The 18,245-nt window shown below is 42.2% G+C and overlaps 1 protein-coding gene across 2 annotated transcripts in view; it reads right to left on the reverse strand.

The window, feature by feature from the left end:
• LOC114565053 (disco-interacting protein 2 homolog C) overlaps positions 1-18,245 on the reverse strand; it is a 299,966-nt gene that overhangs the window by 30,169 nt on the left and 251,552 nt on the right. For both annotated transcript variants that reach the window (XM_028592866.1, XM_028592867.1), the window contains exons 23-25: positions 13,296-13,405; positions 2,815-2,895; positions 1,807-1,930 (exon numbers count right to left, since the gene is read on the reverse strand). In XM_028592866.1, the coding sequence (XP_028448667.1) occupies positions 1,807-1,930; positions 2,815-2,895; positions 13,296-13,405 (315 nt within the window). The remainder of the gene's footprint in view (positions 1-1,806; positions 1,931-2,814; positions 2,896-13,295; positions 13,406-18,245) is intronic.

An 18,245-nucleotide genomic window follows, 5' to 3' on the forward strand; every position in this document is an offset into this window, starting at 1 on the left:
ATAGCATGGAGAGGAAGGAAAAAAAGGGAAGGGAGGGAATCGAGAGGGACGGACGAAAAGAGAAGGAGAGAAGGGAAGATGATGGAAAGAGGGAGGCAAGATGGGAATGGAGGAAGAGCAAAAGTGAGTGGAGATAACGGAAACACACAAGCAAAGGGAAGGAGGAGGAGAGATAAGGAAAGGAGGGGTGTAAGGGAGAGAAATGATGAGAGATGGGAGGAAGAGAAGGATAAGGTGGAAGAATGGTGAAGCAAAGGAAAAGGAAAGGGGGGGAAAGGAGTACAGAAATGGTCACTCACACACACACACACACACACACACACACACACACACACACACACACACACACTCCCAGAGGCCAGGAGGTTAAGTATTGAGTGGAGGATTAATTGAATGCTGCGTTAAGTCAATCTCCTGGCGTCGGGGGAATTGGTCCTGCAACCCGTCCGCCCTGCCGGGGATTCCGTTCGCCTTCATTTCCCCCGCGGCGCTCTCTTCGATCCGACAGCACTGCTCTGAATGTCTTTGTCGTTTCCTTCCTTCCTCATTTTAAAAAAACATCCCAAGTCTGTCCTTGTTCACATGTCAGCACACAACTTAAAGGAGCAGTACAAAGGTCTTATACGTTTTAGTCAATTTAAAGTGCTCATATTCTGCTAATTTTCAGGTTCATAATTGTATTTAGAGGTTGTACCAGAATATGTTTATGTGGTTTAATTTTCAAAAAACACCATATTTTTGTTGTGCCACACATTGCTGGATGCTCCTCTTTTCACCCTGTGTCTTGAGCTCTCTGTTTTAGCTACAGAGTGAGGAATCGCACTTCTGTTCTAGCTTTGTTGGGAGTCGCACATGCTCAGTAGCTAGTTAAGGACTACTAGCCAGTCAGAACCAGAGTATGAGGGCGTGCCCTGACAGTACCTAGGTAAGGACTACTAGCCAGTCAGAAGCAGAGTATGAGGGCCCTGACAGTACCTAGGTAAGGACTACTAGCCAGTCAGAAGCAGAGTATGAGGGCCCTGACAGCACCTAGATAAGGACTACTAGCCAGTCAGAAGCAGAGTATGAGGGTCGTGTCCTGACAGTACCTAGGTAAGGACTACTAGCCAGTCAGAAGCAGAGTATGAGGGCGTGCCCTGACAGTACCTAGGTAAGGACTACTAGCCAGTCAGAAGCAGAGTATGAGGGCGTGCCCTGACAGTACCTAGGTAAGGACTACTAGCCAGTCAGAAGCAGAGTATGAGGGCGTGCCCTGACAGTACCTAGGTAAGGACTACTAGCCAGTCAGAAGCAGAGTATGAGGGCGTGCCCTGACAGTACCTAGGTAAGGACTACTAGCCAGTCAGAAGCAGAGTATGAGGGCGTGCCCTGACAGTACCTAGGTAAGGACTACTAGCCAGTCAGAAGCAGAGTATGAGGGCGTGCCCTGACAGTACCTAGGTAAGGACTACTAGCCAGTCAGAAGCAGAGTATGAGGGCGTGCCAGGCTAGCAGCTAGGCTTTGTGGCTACAATAGAGCTGTTTGGAGCAGTCTGTGAACAGTGTTTTCTGTTGGACATGGTAAGTCTCTTTGGGGGGGGACTTCAGAAATCTCTTCACCCCTCAGCCAAAGTGATTTGGCGAATATTAGCTAATACATTTTAGATAGTTGTGTTTTTACTGTATGTTTAAGTTGTTTGGTCTGGTCTCACACCCTCAAAGTCTCGGTCCGTCTCGGCTTGATACACTCTGGTCTTGGGAATGACTTGGTCTCGTTTTAGATGGTCTGGACTACAACACTGCGGAGTGGTGTGTGTGAGTGTTTACCTGGAGGGTAGACCAGTGCCACGTGGTCTCCATCCTGTAGGTGGGCCCGTTCAGCCAGCATGCCGGCGATCTTCTCTGCCCTCTTATGCAGCTGAACACAAGTCAGAGAGCTGGCTATCGTACCCTGGACACACACACACACACGCGCACAGGCACACACACACACACGCACACACACACACACACACACACACACACACACACGCACGCACACACACACACGCACGCAGACAGACACACAAACCCACACACACGCACGCACGCACGCACGCACGCACACACACACACACACACACACACACACACACACACACACACACACACACACACACACACACACACACACACACACACACACACACACACACACACACAGAGAGAAAGATGACTGACACATTCAATCAGCAGTGTGTATCAGCAGATGTCATGTCAGATTTTCCGTTGCAGCATCTCGCCGCTGAGTAGCTGTAAACAAACCAGTGGATCATATTTCCATTATGCAAACTACCAGAACCGTCGTCCAGAGCCAGCCAACACACACACACACACACACACACACACACACACACACACACACACACAATGTCATTTACATATACAATGACAATGGCTGTTGTTATTGTCGGTTCTGTGATGCTGTAAAACAATCTTTCATACGTACGAACCAATGAATAAATATCATTCTTTCTCTTTCTCCGACATTCTGCACACACAGTATAAGAAAAACAAAACAAAGAACTATGATATGAGGCAAATGGTGCAACAAGAGGAAAATGGACCGGCATCTTTTATCTTTTGTCTTGTTTAGAACTCATATTACAGGGAGATAAACATGGGGAAACTTAGTGGGGAGGTTTTCAGAGTTTGATTGTGTATGTTTATGGGTGCATCAAAACTCTCTGGCCCTTGGCTAAACCTACTCAGCAATCTAATCTAATTTAAGGTATTGGCACCAAACCCCACGTGTGTGTGTATGTGTGTGTGTGTGTATGTGTGTGTGTTTCTTACCCTGGAGTTGAGCAGCGTGTACAGGACGTGGTCCGGAGTGGTCTGGGCTCTCCACTGTAACACCTCTGACAGGAAGAGGAACTAAAAACACACAACAAATACAGGAAAAGTGAGTGAAAACACACAAATGTAAAACACACATTATATATTCACAAATAAAACACACACACAGCCATCCTCAATACAGGAATAAGGCAACATGGCAGCTAAAAGGGAAAGAGCAAGAAGGCAACCTCCCGTCCAACTGTATGGCCTATTTCAGTTTACTATTTCCGTATACTTATGACCTCATAAGGAGAAGATTCCTGATTGGTCCATCTGAGCTTTCATTTTCTCAAAGGCAGAGCAGGATACCCAGGGCTCGGTTTACACCTATCACCATTTTTAGCCACTGGGGGACCATAGGCAGGCTGGGGGAACTCATATTAATGTTAAAATATCTCATAAAGTGAATTTTCATGCCATGGGACCTTTAAATACATGAGATGCAACCTGCGGGCGCGTGTGTGGAGGTTTTAAAGTTTTAAAACACACTGCTGGAGCTCGGCTGAGTAACAAAGTAATGTAACCAATTACTTTTGCTGCTGAGTAATGTGTACAGTCATACGTAGTTGAAATGATTTCATATTTCAAGCCACCTGCCCAACACTGTGTGGCATGGCTTTGGCATAATTTCCTGGAAATGCAGCTGCAAATTCACTCGTTAACAAAACTCTGCTGGCTCAAAAATGCTTTAGAGATTAGGAGCTTTGTGGAGACACTGACAGAGAATACTAAAACCATATTAGTTTGGTGACTTGTAGAGTGTTGGAGTGGTGAACTTAATTTGGCATCCAGAGAGTGATTGACAGAAAAAAAAGTTAATATGCATGGAAGATGGGGAGCAAGGAAAGGCGACAAGGCTTCCTACTTTACAACAGCAGAGACAAGAAAAGAGAGATGGAAATTAGAGAAGGGAGGAGAGAACAAATCAAAAGAGAGTTTGTTTCTAGACTCATGAATCTTTCAAGATTTGCTGCAGAGCAGTGAAACCCAGGGAGTGTAATTGATTTTAGGTTATGTTCAGCCAGAGAAAGTCAGTTTTATGTGTGTGTGTGTGTGTGTGTGTGTGTGTGTGTGTGTGTGTATGGGCTTGTTTAACTATATCCGTGGGGTCCAAAAACCGGGAGTCCAGTATACTTGTGGGGCCAAACTGCCGGACCCCACAACTTTAAAGGGCTGTTTGAGGGTTAAGACTTGGTTTTAGGATTAGGGATAGAATTAGGTTATGGTTAGGCATTTAGTTGTGATGGTTAAGGTGAGGGTAAGGGTTAAGGTTAGGCATTTAGTTGTGATGGTTAAGGTTAGGGTAAGGGTTAATATGGCATTTAGTTGTGATGGTTAAGGTTAGGGTAAGGGTTAATATGGCATTTAGTTGTGATGGTTAAGGTTAGGGTAAGGGGCTAGGGAATGCATTATGTCAATGACGAGTCCCCACAAAGATAGTGCCACAAACCTGTGTGTGTGTGTTATGTGTGCGTGTGAGCCTATCGCTATCAAAATCAGATGTCAAAATCGTAACCTGCCAACCATAAAGCAAACGAACCTCCTCTCTGTGCCACACATCCCTCTTTGGGCACGCTTGATTTGTACAGCAAATTTTACCAAATGTTCAAAAATGAATTATTATACCAGAGGAGCTCATATGTGAACCTCTGCAGCTGAGGGTTGAAATAAGCAAGTGTGACTTTTGACTGTGTCACAATTATGCAGCTGCAGAACAAATAATGGGAGAGAGTGATGGTTCAGATCTGGTTTAATATGTACAGTACTGTGTGTAAAAATGACATATGTTATTACTTCATATTAGACTTACTGATCCGTTTTATTGGATCGGGATGTTTAACAGTTTATTGGTACTTATTCAGATATCAGAAGACACCAAATGTCTTCCTGCTTTCAAGTAAAAAAAAAATTATAAAATAAAAATTTATAAAAGGTTAAACAAAGTGATGAAAAATGTAAATACTTTAAAGCTAGATGTTCTGTCCTTTAAAGAAAAATACTTTGTATGTCTCAGCATTTAGACAAATTAACACCTTTTGTTGCTAATGACCTCGAAACGGACTATGCGTGACTTTTTTTAAAGCTGCAGTATTCATTTTTGGGGTTCAGCTGAATGAGCTGTAAACATACCATTGCCATAATATCTCCTTTATGAAGTTGTTGTGGCTCCATTTAGCAGATACAGAGCATTCATTGTTTGTTTGTGTCTGTCTGATGAATGGAAGTCCAACTTTCTCTCTCCTTTTTGCTCTGTTTTTGGTCTCCACCAACTCCTGAGGGAAATACTTGTCTTCTTCACGCGCTAGCCTCTAACCGTGTCTGGCTGCTGTGTGGTGATGGACAGGGAGTGTACAGTGGGTTTATTCAGAACTTGTTTGCTGAAAAAAGCTGTTAACTGCTGCTGGAAATGAAGTAAAAAAATGCTTTGTGTAGAGCTGAGGGAAACTGCAGAGTTCGGTAATGATTCTGTGTGGATTTGTCACTGAGAGGGACATCTTTTGATCCATTAGAAACATAAAAGTAGTGATTAGTGCAGCTTTAAGTGATATCTCACTTTGGTAGCCTCCAAATACAGACTGAAGTCTAAAGGATAAAAAGTCAAAATGTCCATATTATGCGTCTGATTCATACTGTGAGGTTATGTGGTGACCACTGTACTTTGTAGCTTTCACAAAAACGAATGCCTCAGTCATCACGGCTGTTAATTAAAAACAATCTGTTTTAAAGGAACCCTTTAAAACAGTGTTTATAACCTCCACTGCTGAAACCATCACTCAGCTCCCTCCTCGGCCATAGTTTCCTGTTTCCCTTTTAAAACTTGTGCTGACGAAACGCTCCCACATCCACTCACCACCCTTCTCCATGCATCGCAAATCAAAGCGAAGGGTTTTCCACCCCCGACGAAAACATCACTCAGCTGCGTGGCGGCTCGGCTCGGAGCCTTCATTAAACTTGCATAACGGCAAATGAAAGTCTGCTTCCTTTCCAGTCTCCTGCCTCATACATTAACGTCTCCTATTTGCTGGAGGCGTTTATCCAAAATGACCTAAAGTGCCACGACTGCACACACTTGAACCCTAACAGTGTCAAAGCCTTTATCTAGCCATTGAGACATAAATTATCTACTGATTGTGGAACATGTAAGACACAATCTTCCTGATAAAACATGGCAATTATTTAAAACTTTAAAAATGTTCTCGCCACTAAATGCTTGCTCTTGGGGGGAATTGTTGAGTCTTTAAAAATTATAGGAGTGTGGTCTAGACCTACTCTGTAAAAGTGTCCTGAGATAACTTCTGTTATGATATGACACTATGAAATAAAATTGAATTAAATTAAAACCTTCTAGTGCGTATACTCGGAAGTATGAATTTATTATCTGCTTATAATGCTCTATAGTTATAAGAACTCATGAATAATCATAATGCTTAATAATAACTTTAATTATAACACAAAATAAAGCATTTTTATAATGACTTATAGGTCAATAATTGCTGGTCACTTTGTGTCTATAATGCATTATAAACACATTTATAATGACTTTATAATCTGCTTATAGCAATGTATAGGTATAGTTCTAAGCACTTGTGAATAATTATAATGCTTTATAACAATAATCATAACACATTATAAACCATTTTATAATGACGTATAGGGTCAAGTATCATAATTGCTCGTCACTCCCTGACTACCATTTCTTTCCAGGATCATAGTGTATAATAATTTTGACACATTATAATAATTTTATAATGCATAATAATCACCGCTGTTAGCCATTATAATGTGATTATAAGTTACTCTTAGTGGTCATTGGGTGCCCTGTGAATCAACAGTAGTTAAAGCTGTAGTAACATACAGTTTATCAGCACTTGTGTGTCTCACTAAATCAGTCGTAAACACAGTCCTGTCCAACTTCCATCTGTGGACATGTTGCTACGCTGTTTGTCTGCACAAAACAGCGTAATCTGAGATTTTATTATTATTATTTTTTTATGTATAGAGTGTAGCCACTGATGTACAGATTTAACATTTTGCAAAGTAGAAGAAGTTTACATTTACCATAAACAACAATAATTGCAAAATATATAACAACCAAAGCTTTTTTTTCACTTTGAGATAGTAGAAAAGGTTTTTGTGGGATACTGATAAAGCTTTTGGTGCTTCAGACTCAATAGTTTTTAACCATGAAAAAGATAAAATCAGTTTTTTTGTCGTTTGTAGGAGAAGTTGTGACTTCTGGTTAAACTGGCAGAGCTCGACTGAAGCCTGAGATCGAAACTAACTGGAGCCTGAAACCCCGAAACCCACGTTATCTCTACGAGTGAGGACTGGCATGCTAAATACCAACACAAAGAACCTCTGTCTGGTGTGTGTGTGGGAATGTGTGTGTGTGTGTGTGTGCGTGTGTGTGTATATGTGTGCGCATGTCATTTAGCTGACGCTTTTATCCAAAGCGACTTCCAATTAAGTGCTTTCAACCCTGAAGGTGCAAATTCCAGACAACAAGTAGTAAGTGCAAGTACATTAGCTTTAAATAAGCAAAACTACAAAGAGCCATAAGAAAGTGCAGCTTTAAGATATTTGTATCTATATATACACATCTTATATATATATATATATATATATATATATATATATATATATATATATATATATATATATATATATATATTCTATATATCATTCTACCATTTAGGAGCCAGGTGTGTGTGTGTGTGTGTGTGTGTGTGTGTGTGTGTGTGTGTGTGTGTGTGTGTGTGTGTGTGTGTGTGTGTGTTTGTGTGAGACTCAGTAGAATGTTATCAGTTTGTGAGCGTGTTGAATTCTCATGCTAACACACGGCCGTCTGCCGCTCAGCTGTATCTGATGTCATTATCTGATGTTCACTGAAACCCAACACGTCGACCGCCTGGCACCAGAAGCACTTTACTTTGCTTAAATTTACATAAAGAAAGCGGTTAAATCTTTTCCAGCAGCATCTATTGAACCAAGCAGACTGTGCATCTAAACAAAAGGCACTGGACCAAAACAGCAAAGGCAGCACTCAGCTTTTTTCTTCTTCTAACTCCCTAAAATATAATATGAATATTTAAAGCTGGAGAGGGGGGGATGCAGTTTCTGAAATTCCAAATTTCCACAATAATCTTACAGCATATTGTAATTCAATGGGTCTGAGCGAAAACTACACATCTGCACCTCTTCTTGGCTGTTTTCAGGCTTTAGATAATCTAGCCCGTGACGGGAGACTTTGGCCAATAACAGGTCCATTTCAGAGAGAGAGAGAGCGTTCCTATTGGCTGTTTCGGTGAAAGTTCTGTTTACCAACGCAAAAGGCTCGAGGCTGCAGCTAATTCAAGGCTAGTCCATATCGACGAAGTTTCACTTCCGGGATTGCTCCAGTGGCGCCGGATATTCCACCGGATGTCTTTCATTTCTTTACAAAGAAAACAGGACAGATATTCTCACAGAATTGCTGCTACATACTAGCCTAGAAATCCAGACGCACCCTAACGGCAGCAAATGTAATTTGCAGCCGGGGGGGGAGGGGGGGTCTAGGCACTCCGTTGGCTATCCTACTGAGTGCAGAGGGAATTTGAAAGACAACCGTTCATCCCGCCCCTCGGATTGAGCCCTGCCAATGGTGAGTTCCCAGACCCAACATCTGGATGTGGGTCTGGCTTGTCAGGCCAGCTACATACTGGCATCGGGATAAAAACAATGCAACTCGTACAGGTTAGTGTATGAAGCCGGTGGATGCCCATGCTCCTCTATACAGAGAGGGGAGAGGGCCAGCAGCAGAAGGAGGTCTCACTCTACTTCAATTTCTGGTGTGTTTTTTTTTGTGTGCCTCCCGCAGCTTTAACAGAGTCAGTGTGTAGCGGCACAGAGCTCAGTCAGCCTTCCCTGGATAAATACACTTTATGAGAAGATCAATCTGAGAAGACGTTCAAAGTAAATCACGTTTCACTCCATGAGATCACACGGACACACACAAAGAGAACATTTCAATAAACAGTGGATCAAGAATAAAAAAGCATCACCAACAGTTTGAAGAGAAAGAGGAGCTCATTCACACTGAGGGCTGGGTTTTCAGGGATGGTACACGTGCAGTGATCGATGCATAAACATACTGATGACAGAATGAATGAATGAATGAATGAATGAATGAATGAGCATATATATGCCAGACACAGGCAGTAAGAGTCAGCAAAAAGTTCATCCTCTAAACCCGATTAACATTCAGCAGACATATTTTGCATTTTCACACACAATCCACACATCTAATTTTGAATGAAGCGTCCCCTTCTGACCTCGTGAAAAATAACAATCTTCCAGAGAAATTGAACTAAATTCCCAATCATTTCCAGAACACTGACCCCGCCGCTTAATCTGCTGAGAAAAAGTTGCCAAAGTCGGCTAAAGTGTTCTTCATACAGGGAGGAGTAAACACGTCTCTCTGCACAAACGATGCAGTCCACGTCTGAACTAATCACCACCAATATCATCATCCTGCTTGGAATTGTAATCAAGGCATGAAGCCTAAGGACTATTTTAGCTTTTTTCCATTACATGGTACCTGCTCGACTCGCCTCTACTCGCCGTTTTAGTTTTTTCCATTTTGAAAAAAAGTCCCTGCTACCTGCCAACAGGTACTTTTTTTTTAGTATCACCTCTGTTGAGGTTCCACGCGAGCTGAGGCGATACCAAAAGGTGACGTGTAAACCTGCAGACTACTGATTGGTCGGAGAGAATCGTCACTAATCACTGCGTCATCATTGCTAGTGTCAGATACATAGACAGTAAAATAAATGGACCACCAGATCCCGTGTCTCTGGACGGAGACCGAGAGAAATCTCAGTCATTCCCAATCTTACAGAGACGGAGAGCGTAGGTATATGTAAGGAGATAACATAGGCACAGGCTAATTTTTGCTAACTAAAATGCTAGTTAACATTAGTAATTAAACTAACTAAACAGCTAATGTAAGTCAAAACTGCCTGCAAGCTTCTCCTGTAGCACACGGTAATTCCTCTACTGTGTGACAGCAAGTCTCTTGGTTATGACACAATCGTTAGCCTATTTTTATAAAAGCGTCTGCTACGGAGCCATAACGTGAGGTACAAGGTAATGGAGCCTTTTATACATTGTCGTGTTTCTTTAGAAATAAACAACGGACAAATAAAGTCTTTAAACGTTTCAGATGTAAAGTTATTCGCTGTCAAAGTGACGTCAAAATGAATGGGAGTCAATGGGATGCTAACGGCGGGTGAGAGCTAGGTAGCATCAAAATGGCGCCATAGGAGCTACGCGTTGTGGAGAGAGGCTCACCCCCTTGGACAGACGGGAGTATCCTGAACAAACCCGCCATTTTAAAAAAACCAATTCTGTAGTCCCCTGCCCACGATGTTAAAAAAGGTTAAAATAAAATAAAAAACATCTCATTAAAGCAATCCTCAGTGTCCAGCTTTGGATGGATGTTTGTTATGTGAAGAAGATATACAGTAATGCACTGCTTAACACGGCATGTAAACCAGCAGGGCTTTGGTTGGAATGGAAAAGGGACAACTGATGAAACCAAATCTGGTTGACCTTTTTTTGTTTTTCAACTTTGGCCTCGGGTTGCAACTAATGATTGCTTCAATTGTTGATTAATCTGTTGATTCCTTAAACCACTTTATAAAGCAAACAAGGAGACACATATATAGGGACAGCAGGGCTGGGTACCGAATTCAAAAAACGTTTTAGGCACAGACCCGAATTGCCTCTAAAGTATCGAGTATCGAAAAATGCTTCGGCATTCAATACCCAATTATATAATACCCTCAGTTTCTAAGGAGTAAATCTCATCAGCGTCAGTGAGCCAATAAGCAAGCGGCCTGCTTCTACCGAGATCTAATAATGCCTGTGATTGGCTGTCTGAAGTTACACGTCGTAGAGACACCCAGGAAAAACTCTACGTTACACAGAGATATATAACGGGATTATTTTAGCACCCTTTGTCTACCAGAGAGGACGAGTTAGCTGTTAGCAAGCTAAGGTTAGTTATGCAAACGTAATACGATAGCTTTCGGATTGATCCTCATTCCGCCTACACAAGTTATGTCGTATGTTGAAGTCTGTGTACAAAATCAGTTTGTTCTGTTTATATAAGGGTGTTTATTGTGTAAATATTTATTACTATTATTATTATAACTAACTCTATTTTTTCTATTTCTTATACTTTATGTATATTTTTGTCTCCTGTGTATTTGTGTTATTTGGATGTGTGTACATTTATTTTCTTCTTTTGAGCTGCTGCAGCACAGGAATTCCCCCAGTGTGGGATTAATCAAGTCTAAAGTCTATGCTATTCCTAAAATGCAGCTTTATCCCAGTCCAGCCCAAGGGGGTAAGCTTCGCTTCAGAACTCGAGCCATCTATGGCGCCATTTTGTTGCTAACTGGCCATCACCTCCTGTTAGCATTCCGCTGACCGCCATTTTTTTTTTACGTCACTTGACTGCGAATAACTTTACATCTGAAGCGTTTAAAGACTCTATTTGTCCGTTGTTTAGTTCCAAAGAAACACGACAATGTATAAAAGGCTTCATTACCTTGTACCTCACGTTATGGCTCCGTAGCAGACGTTTTTGTAAACATAAGCTAACGTTTGTGTCATAACCAAGAGACTTACTGTCGCACAGTAGAGGAATTACTGTATAGTACAGGAGAAGCTCGCAGGCAGTTTCGACTTACATTACCTGTTTAAGTTTAATTACTAATGTTAACTAGCATGTTAGTTAGCAATAATTAGCCTGTGCCCATGTTATCTCCTTACATACACCTACAGTCTCCGTATCTGTAAGATTGGGAATGATTGAGATTTCTCTTAGCACAGCTACCAGAAGACTTACAACTTTCAGACACGTTGCTCACGTCACATTCTCTCAGTTGGAGGCTGCGCAGTAAAGCTGGCCATCACCGGAAAAGTGCTTCTAATAGCCTTCACTGGTCTCCGTCCAGAGCAACGGGGTCTATTGGTCCATTATATAATGTCTATGGTCCAGCCCTGTCTGCTGCTACCTGCTACCCTGGCAACAACAGTTTTTTTTTTTTTTTTTTTTTGGGATGCCAGAAGTGAAAATATGAGGAAAGCTCGGGGAGTCTGGTTGGCATGAAACAAAGTTCATCCACATCTGTTCGGTGACATCCAGACAAACAGGCAGACTTGCGGAGCATGTTGCAAGCGAGCCCGATGACACGGGCTGTGTGTTATTATTTGGGGCCTGTCTCTTCCTGTTAGCGTCTACACGCTGCGTGCCGCCGCCGGCTGCCACACGCTGTAACCGATGACATTTTCAGCCCCAGAGAAGAGAGGAAAATCCGTTCTGTCAGCAACACGCGCTGCCTGTTTCTCTCCATCACTCACGGCCTTGCTTTTTGTTCTCTGTACTTCAATTATTCTTTGTCGTTTTCTCTCTCTCTCTCCCCCATTCTCGTGTCCACATGCTCTCTCTGTCTTCATGTCTGTTGGTTCATGCCCTTATGATCTCTATTTCTCACTTTCAGTCGTGTTCTCTGGCTCTCTGCTCTCTGTTTCTTCACTGACTCTGCTCTCCTGTCTTACTCACTTTTGTTGGCAGAAATACGACATGAGCAGTGCCGCCAAAGCGTCAAACATCCGCTTCCATCATCCGACTTTCCTTTTCGCTTCATGAACTGCTTTTTAATCCCAAATCATAGTTTAGAAAAACTTGAGAAAGAAAGCCACTTTGCATGTTGAAGGAATTTGTACAAGTCTTCTACCAACAACTTTGAATCAGCTTGATTTTCCAGGAAAAAAAGCAGCAGATTAAACGCTGTGTTGCTGCCCCACTTGACAATGCTTTGATGCGATGAACGCGATAATCAAAACAAGATACGAAATGGAAACCACATGATAAACTGCAGGCCAAGTAACTGACTAGAAACGATCCACATGAATGACCACAAAATGACGAGTGTGACTGGGAATGAACCACGATGGTGTGAAACACAAAGACATGAAATAGAAAAGAATGAAATGTAAATGTGTGTGTGTGTACCTGTTTTACTATATTCGTGGGGTCCAAAAACCAGGGAAATACAGTTTACTTGTGGGGTCTGCACAGCCTTGTGGGGCCCAAAATGCTGGACCCCACAAGGTTAAAGGGCTGTTTGAGGGTTAAGACTTGGTTTGAGGATTAGGGATAGAATTAGGTTATGGTTAAGGTTAGGGTAAGGGTTAAGGTTAGACATTTAGTTGGGATGGTTAAGGTTAGGGTAAGGGACTAGGGAATGCATTATATCAATGACAGGTCCCCACAGAGAAGTAAAACAAACATGTGTGTGTGTGTGTGTGTGTGTGTGTGTGTGTATGATTGTGTGTGTGATGTTGATGGTGATGGTGAAAACCAGCAGCCCCCCTCTCACACACACCTTCCTTGCCTGGTCATGGTCTTCGATCTGAGCCAGATCCCTGCCGCTGGCCTGGGCGATCCTCTTCCCCGACACCAGGTTCCCCACCATCACAGACGCAGGACCAATCTCTGAGCGAGAGGAGAAGGAAGGGGAGGAGGAGGAGGAATAAGAGAAAAGGAAACAATATGTCAGGTTAAGGCTACATTTACATTGCGACGATTGGGTTTTTAAGCAGAGTTTTGACCCAAAAGCTATTGTCTATATCCATGACATTCCACTTTCGGGATTGCTCCGGTGCCGAATATCCCTTTTTTTTCGGCCGGATGTCTGTCACCTTTCGCTTTCTTTGTGTCTGCATTCTAACCTCCGGTGGATTTGTGAGGACTATGGTTAGCTGCTCCTCAGATCTCTGCAGGGTAAATCCAGACAGCTAGCTAGACTATCTGTCCAATCTGAGTTTTCTGTTGCACGACTAAAACTACTTTTGAATGTACACGTTCCACCAAAACAAGTTCCTTCCCAAGGCGGTTTTGTCACACATCTTTGGAAACTTGGGAAACCAACCCGACCCGATTAGACTGGATAAAACTGGAACCCAGCCTGACTTGAGCACCAGAGTGGTGTCTTATTGTCCTCGAATCCCCTGATGGAGTGTCTGTATTTGGATCGTCTATAACGACGACGTTTCATTTCCGCGATTATTATCATCATTGAAACAATTTGAACTTTGAGTGCAGCGCACGGCAGCAATTCCGAGCGGTGAGCGGCGCCAAGGGGGCAGAGGTTATAAGACACATCTCCAAACTATCTTTCTATAAGCTGTTTTAAATAACTTACGATTAGGGTTGGGTACCGAAACCCGGTTCCACTCTGGAACCGGTTCATACTCACCCGTTAGGAATCGGACCGGATTAGAACGCAAATTCCGGTTCCTCATTTCGGTTCCACTTGATGTGTCGACTGAAATACTACGGATGGAAATTAGCCCTTGGCTACAATCCGACATGTTTACATGCATATATTCCATGTTTGTTCATTAACATGCACTGTCCCAATCCAAAAAAAATGAAAAAAAAAAAAATATATATTTTATTATTATTTATTTTCCCTCTATCGCTCCGAAACAGACGTCAAAATATCCCCTTTCCAGTACCATATGAACAGATTGAAGATGGCGCCGGGTGTCATGGCACGCCATCTCTCTGTCCCTGTGTCTTTTCTCTCTCAGTTGTTTATTGTGTTTATAGTGGCGTCTTTGCTTGTTGTAAATACCCAATCGCTGTTGGTGTACGAGCGCCAGGCACTTTATGACATATGTAACTTTGTTCGGAGGATTCCTCATGAGTATGGTCAACAACAGAAATCGAGGCTTCCTCCGTTTCTGGCTTCAGTACCGGAGGAACTGTTTCGCCGTAAGCCAGTTTTCCTACCCGAAAAAGGACCCGCGGGAGACGGGCGTGCACGCGCGGTACACTCGGGCATACATGTGAAGATTAAAACCGTAGAGAGGATGATGAACAGGGATCATGCTGTGTATGTCAGATGTAAATTGGATTTTTGCGTGCCGACAGCGGTGGATTCTTCCTGTTTACCCGGTGTCTCCTGAGCTCGATCAGCTGTTGCAGCCCTGCTGGTCACAAAGGATGCGTGGAAGGGAGGTGCTTGTCTGGATAACTTGCGTTACCTGGATTGTAAAACTTCATCGGGTGTTGAGGTAGGGAAAGTCCAAATGGCTCTCCTTAACGCTCGGTCACTGTCCAATAAGACGTTTATCCTCCGAGACTTTTATGACTCCCATGAATTGGATGTAATGTTTTTAACAGAGACGTGGTTGCATGTCGGTGAATTAGCGCCCTGGTGGAACTCTGTCCTCCTGATTCCAGTTTCTTCAGTTCTCCTCGACTGACAGGCAGAGGAGGTGGGGGTGGCCTCACTTTTTAAGGACCGTTTTAAATGCAAACAGTTGCTAAACCTCCCTGTCTTCACTAGTTTTGAACTGCAGCTTTTCACCTTGAATAATCCCTCTCTTGTTTTGGTTGCTGTTATCTATCGTCCACCCAAATATCATGATAAATTTATTTCTGAATTTGCAGACTTTTTATCCAGCTTTTTTTCTGCAATATGAAAGGATTTTGATTGTTGGTGATTTTAACATTCACATTTGTTGTATTGACAAGCCTCTGGTTAAAGACTTTTTAAATATTATTGAGTCTTTTAATCTCACACAATTTGTGACTGGATCAACACATCAGCACGGACATACACTTGATCTAGTGTTAGGTTATGGGTTGTCTGTATCTGTAAATGAAATTTCTGTGTTACCTGTTTTAGATCACTCAATAATTTCATTTGAAATTTTAATTCCAAATTCACTCATCCTTGGGAAAGAAACAAGGACAATAAGGTCATCTCGTCATATCAGCACAAGAGCTTTACATGATCTAGCTATGGGTTTGCCGGATGTGGTCGATCCAGTATTTAATCAGGCTCTTTCAGTTGACCTCCTTACATCTAATTTTAACAGTGTTCTTCGGGGCCTTCTTGACTCTGTGGCTCCAGTAAAGACCCGGAGGTGTCTTATAAAGAACCATACCCCTTGGTTAAATGATGATTTACAAATGCTTAGAAAGAGCTGCAGAAAAATTGAACGTCAGTGGCGTCACTCAAGGCTTGAAGTGTTTTATCATGCATGGAAAGACAGTCTGACCAACTACCAATCTAGGATGTCAGCTGCAAAAGCAGCCTACTATTCTAATTTGATTTTAAATAATAGGCATAATCCCAGACTGTTATTTGACACTGTTTCTCGACTCTCACAGCGTGTTCATGCAGTTAGTGGTACTGACCTATCTGCACATGATTTCTTATTGTATTTTAATGAAAGGGTAGAGGACATTAGAGCCAAAATACCCCAGTCTTACAGTGACAATGCAGAGTGTGTTTTTGATTTGTCTATCTGCACAGGACAAGGCTTTTCTCAATTTGAACCAATTTCCTTGGCTTCTTTGAGTAAGGTTGTAACGGTAGCACGGTGTACAACCTGCTCACTTGACCCTCTGCCTTCTTGGGTTGTCAAAGAGCTATGGCCTACATTAGGACCTTATGTTTCAATGATCTTAAACTCTTCCCTCCTCACTGGAGTCTTTCCAGCTTGCTTCAAAACTGCTGTGGTTAAACCCCTACTAAAGAAGCCTAGTTTGGATGTAGACTCCATGACCAACTATAGACCTGTCTCAAATTTGGCTTTTCTGTCAAAAGTGTTTGAGAAAGTGGTCTCAAATCAGCTCTTAAATTATTTGTCACTAAATAAGCTATTTGAGCCATTTCAATCGGCTTTCCGGTAAATCATTCCACAGAAACAGCACTTACAAAAGTGGTGAATGACTTGCTACTGTCTATAGATTCGGGGTCAACAAAGCGTTTTCTTGCTGTTAGATCTTAGCGCTGCTTTCGACACGGTTGACCACTGTATATTACTGGATAGACTTGAGAAATTCTTTGGTATCTCAGGACAAGTTCTAGAGTGGTTAAGATCCTACCTGTCAGAAAGATTTCAATGTGTTTTATATGACAACATATTTTGAGTCCTGTGCCGTTAACCACGGGGTTCCCCAAGGCTCTGTACTGGGTCCATTGCTTTTTTCACTTTACCTATCCCCATTGGGTCAGATTTTCCGTTCTTTTGGGATTGCTTTTCATTGTTATGCTGACGACATGCAGCTGTATATGCCACTAGATGTAGGAAGCGAGTCTAACACAGCTAAACTTGAGGCCTGTCTTGCAGCTGTTAAGAGGTGGTTATCAACAAATTTTTGTTGCTTAATTCTGCCAAGACCGAAATGATGGTTATTGGACCAGCAAAACTAGGTCATCTTTATGATCACTTTACTTTGTCTCTCGATGATTGTGTAATCAATCGTAGACACCAAGTTAAGAATCTTGGTGTGCTCTTTGATCAGACACTTTCTTTTGGTTTACATATTAAGGAGGTGACCAGAGTTGCTTTTTTTCCATCTCAGAAACATCTCAAAGATAAGATCAATACTGTCGTTTAAGGACGCTGAGGTCCTCATTCATGCCTTTGTGTCATCCAGGCTAGATTATTGTAATGTGCTTCTGTCGGGTCTGCCAAAGAAAAGTCTGCGGAGTCTGCAGTTGGTTCAGAATGCTGCGGCTCGTGTTCTGACTGGGGCCTCCAGATATGAACATATTACACCAGTGTTAGTTTCTCTCCATTGGCTCCCTGTTCATGCCAGAGCAGACTTTAAGGTGTTGCTGCTAATTTATAAAATATTAAATGGCAGCGCACCGTTGTATCTCAATGACCTAGTGAAACCCTATGTGCCTGCTCGAGCCCTGCGTTCTCAGGGACGGGTCTTCTGAGTGTCCCAAGGGTTAAAAAAAAGAAGGCAATTGGGGAACGGGCCTTTTCCTTCCGCGCACCAACATTGTGGAACAGCTTACCTCTGAACATCAGGCAGGCTTGTTCTGTTGAGGTTTTTAAAGCAAAGCTAAAGACCCATCTGTTTACTGTTGTGTATGAGACCTAATTTTTAATCTAATGTTTTTCTGAGAGTGTGTGTTATATTTTAGTCATTGGAACTGTTTTTAAACTGCATTTTCTATGTTCTGTACAGCACTTTGACTTGAAAGCGCTTTATAAATAAATGTATTATTATTATTCTCTGTAGTCTACCGTTAGCTAGCTACTGTAAATGTAGGCTACTTTTAAAATGCCATATTTTTCCCTCTGGGCTCACCAAAACGGACGTAAACTACTATACTTATTATATATTTAAGTACTTTAAAACGTTAATACATTGTTAAATTTAAATAATTTTTTTTTTCAGTTTTTCAATCGGTTTATCAGTTTTACCGGTAATCGGTTTAGGAATCGGAAACGTTTTAAAAAGTACCATTTCAGCATCGAAATCGTAAAAATCTATACGGTACCCAACCCAGGGTACG

Source organism: Perca flavescens, chromosome 12, assembly GCF_004354835.1.
Source record: "Perca flavescens isolate YP-PL-M2 chromosome 12, PFLA_1.0, whole genome shotgun sequence".
In the NCBI taxonomy this organism is placed as follows: domain Eukaryota; kingdom Metazoa; phylum Chordata; class Actinopteri; order Perciformes; family Percidae; genus Perca; species Perca flavescens.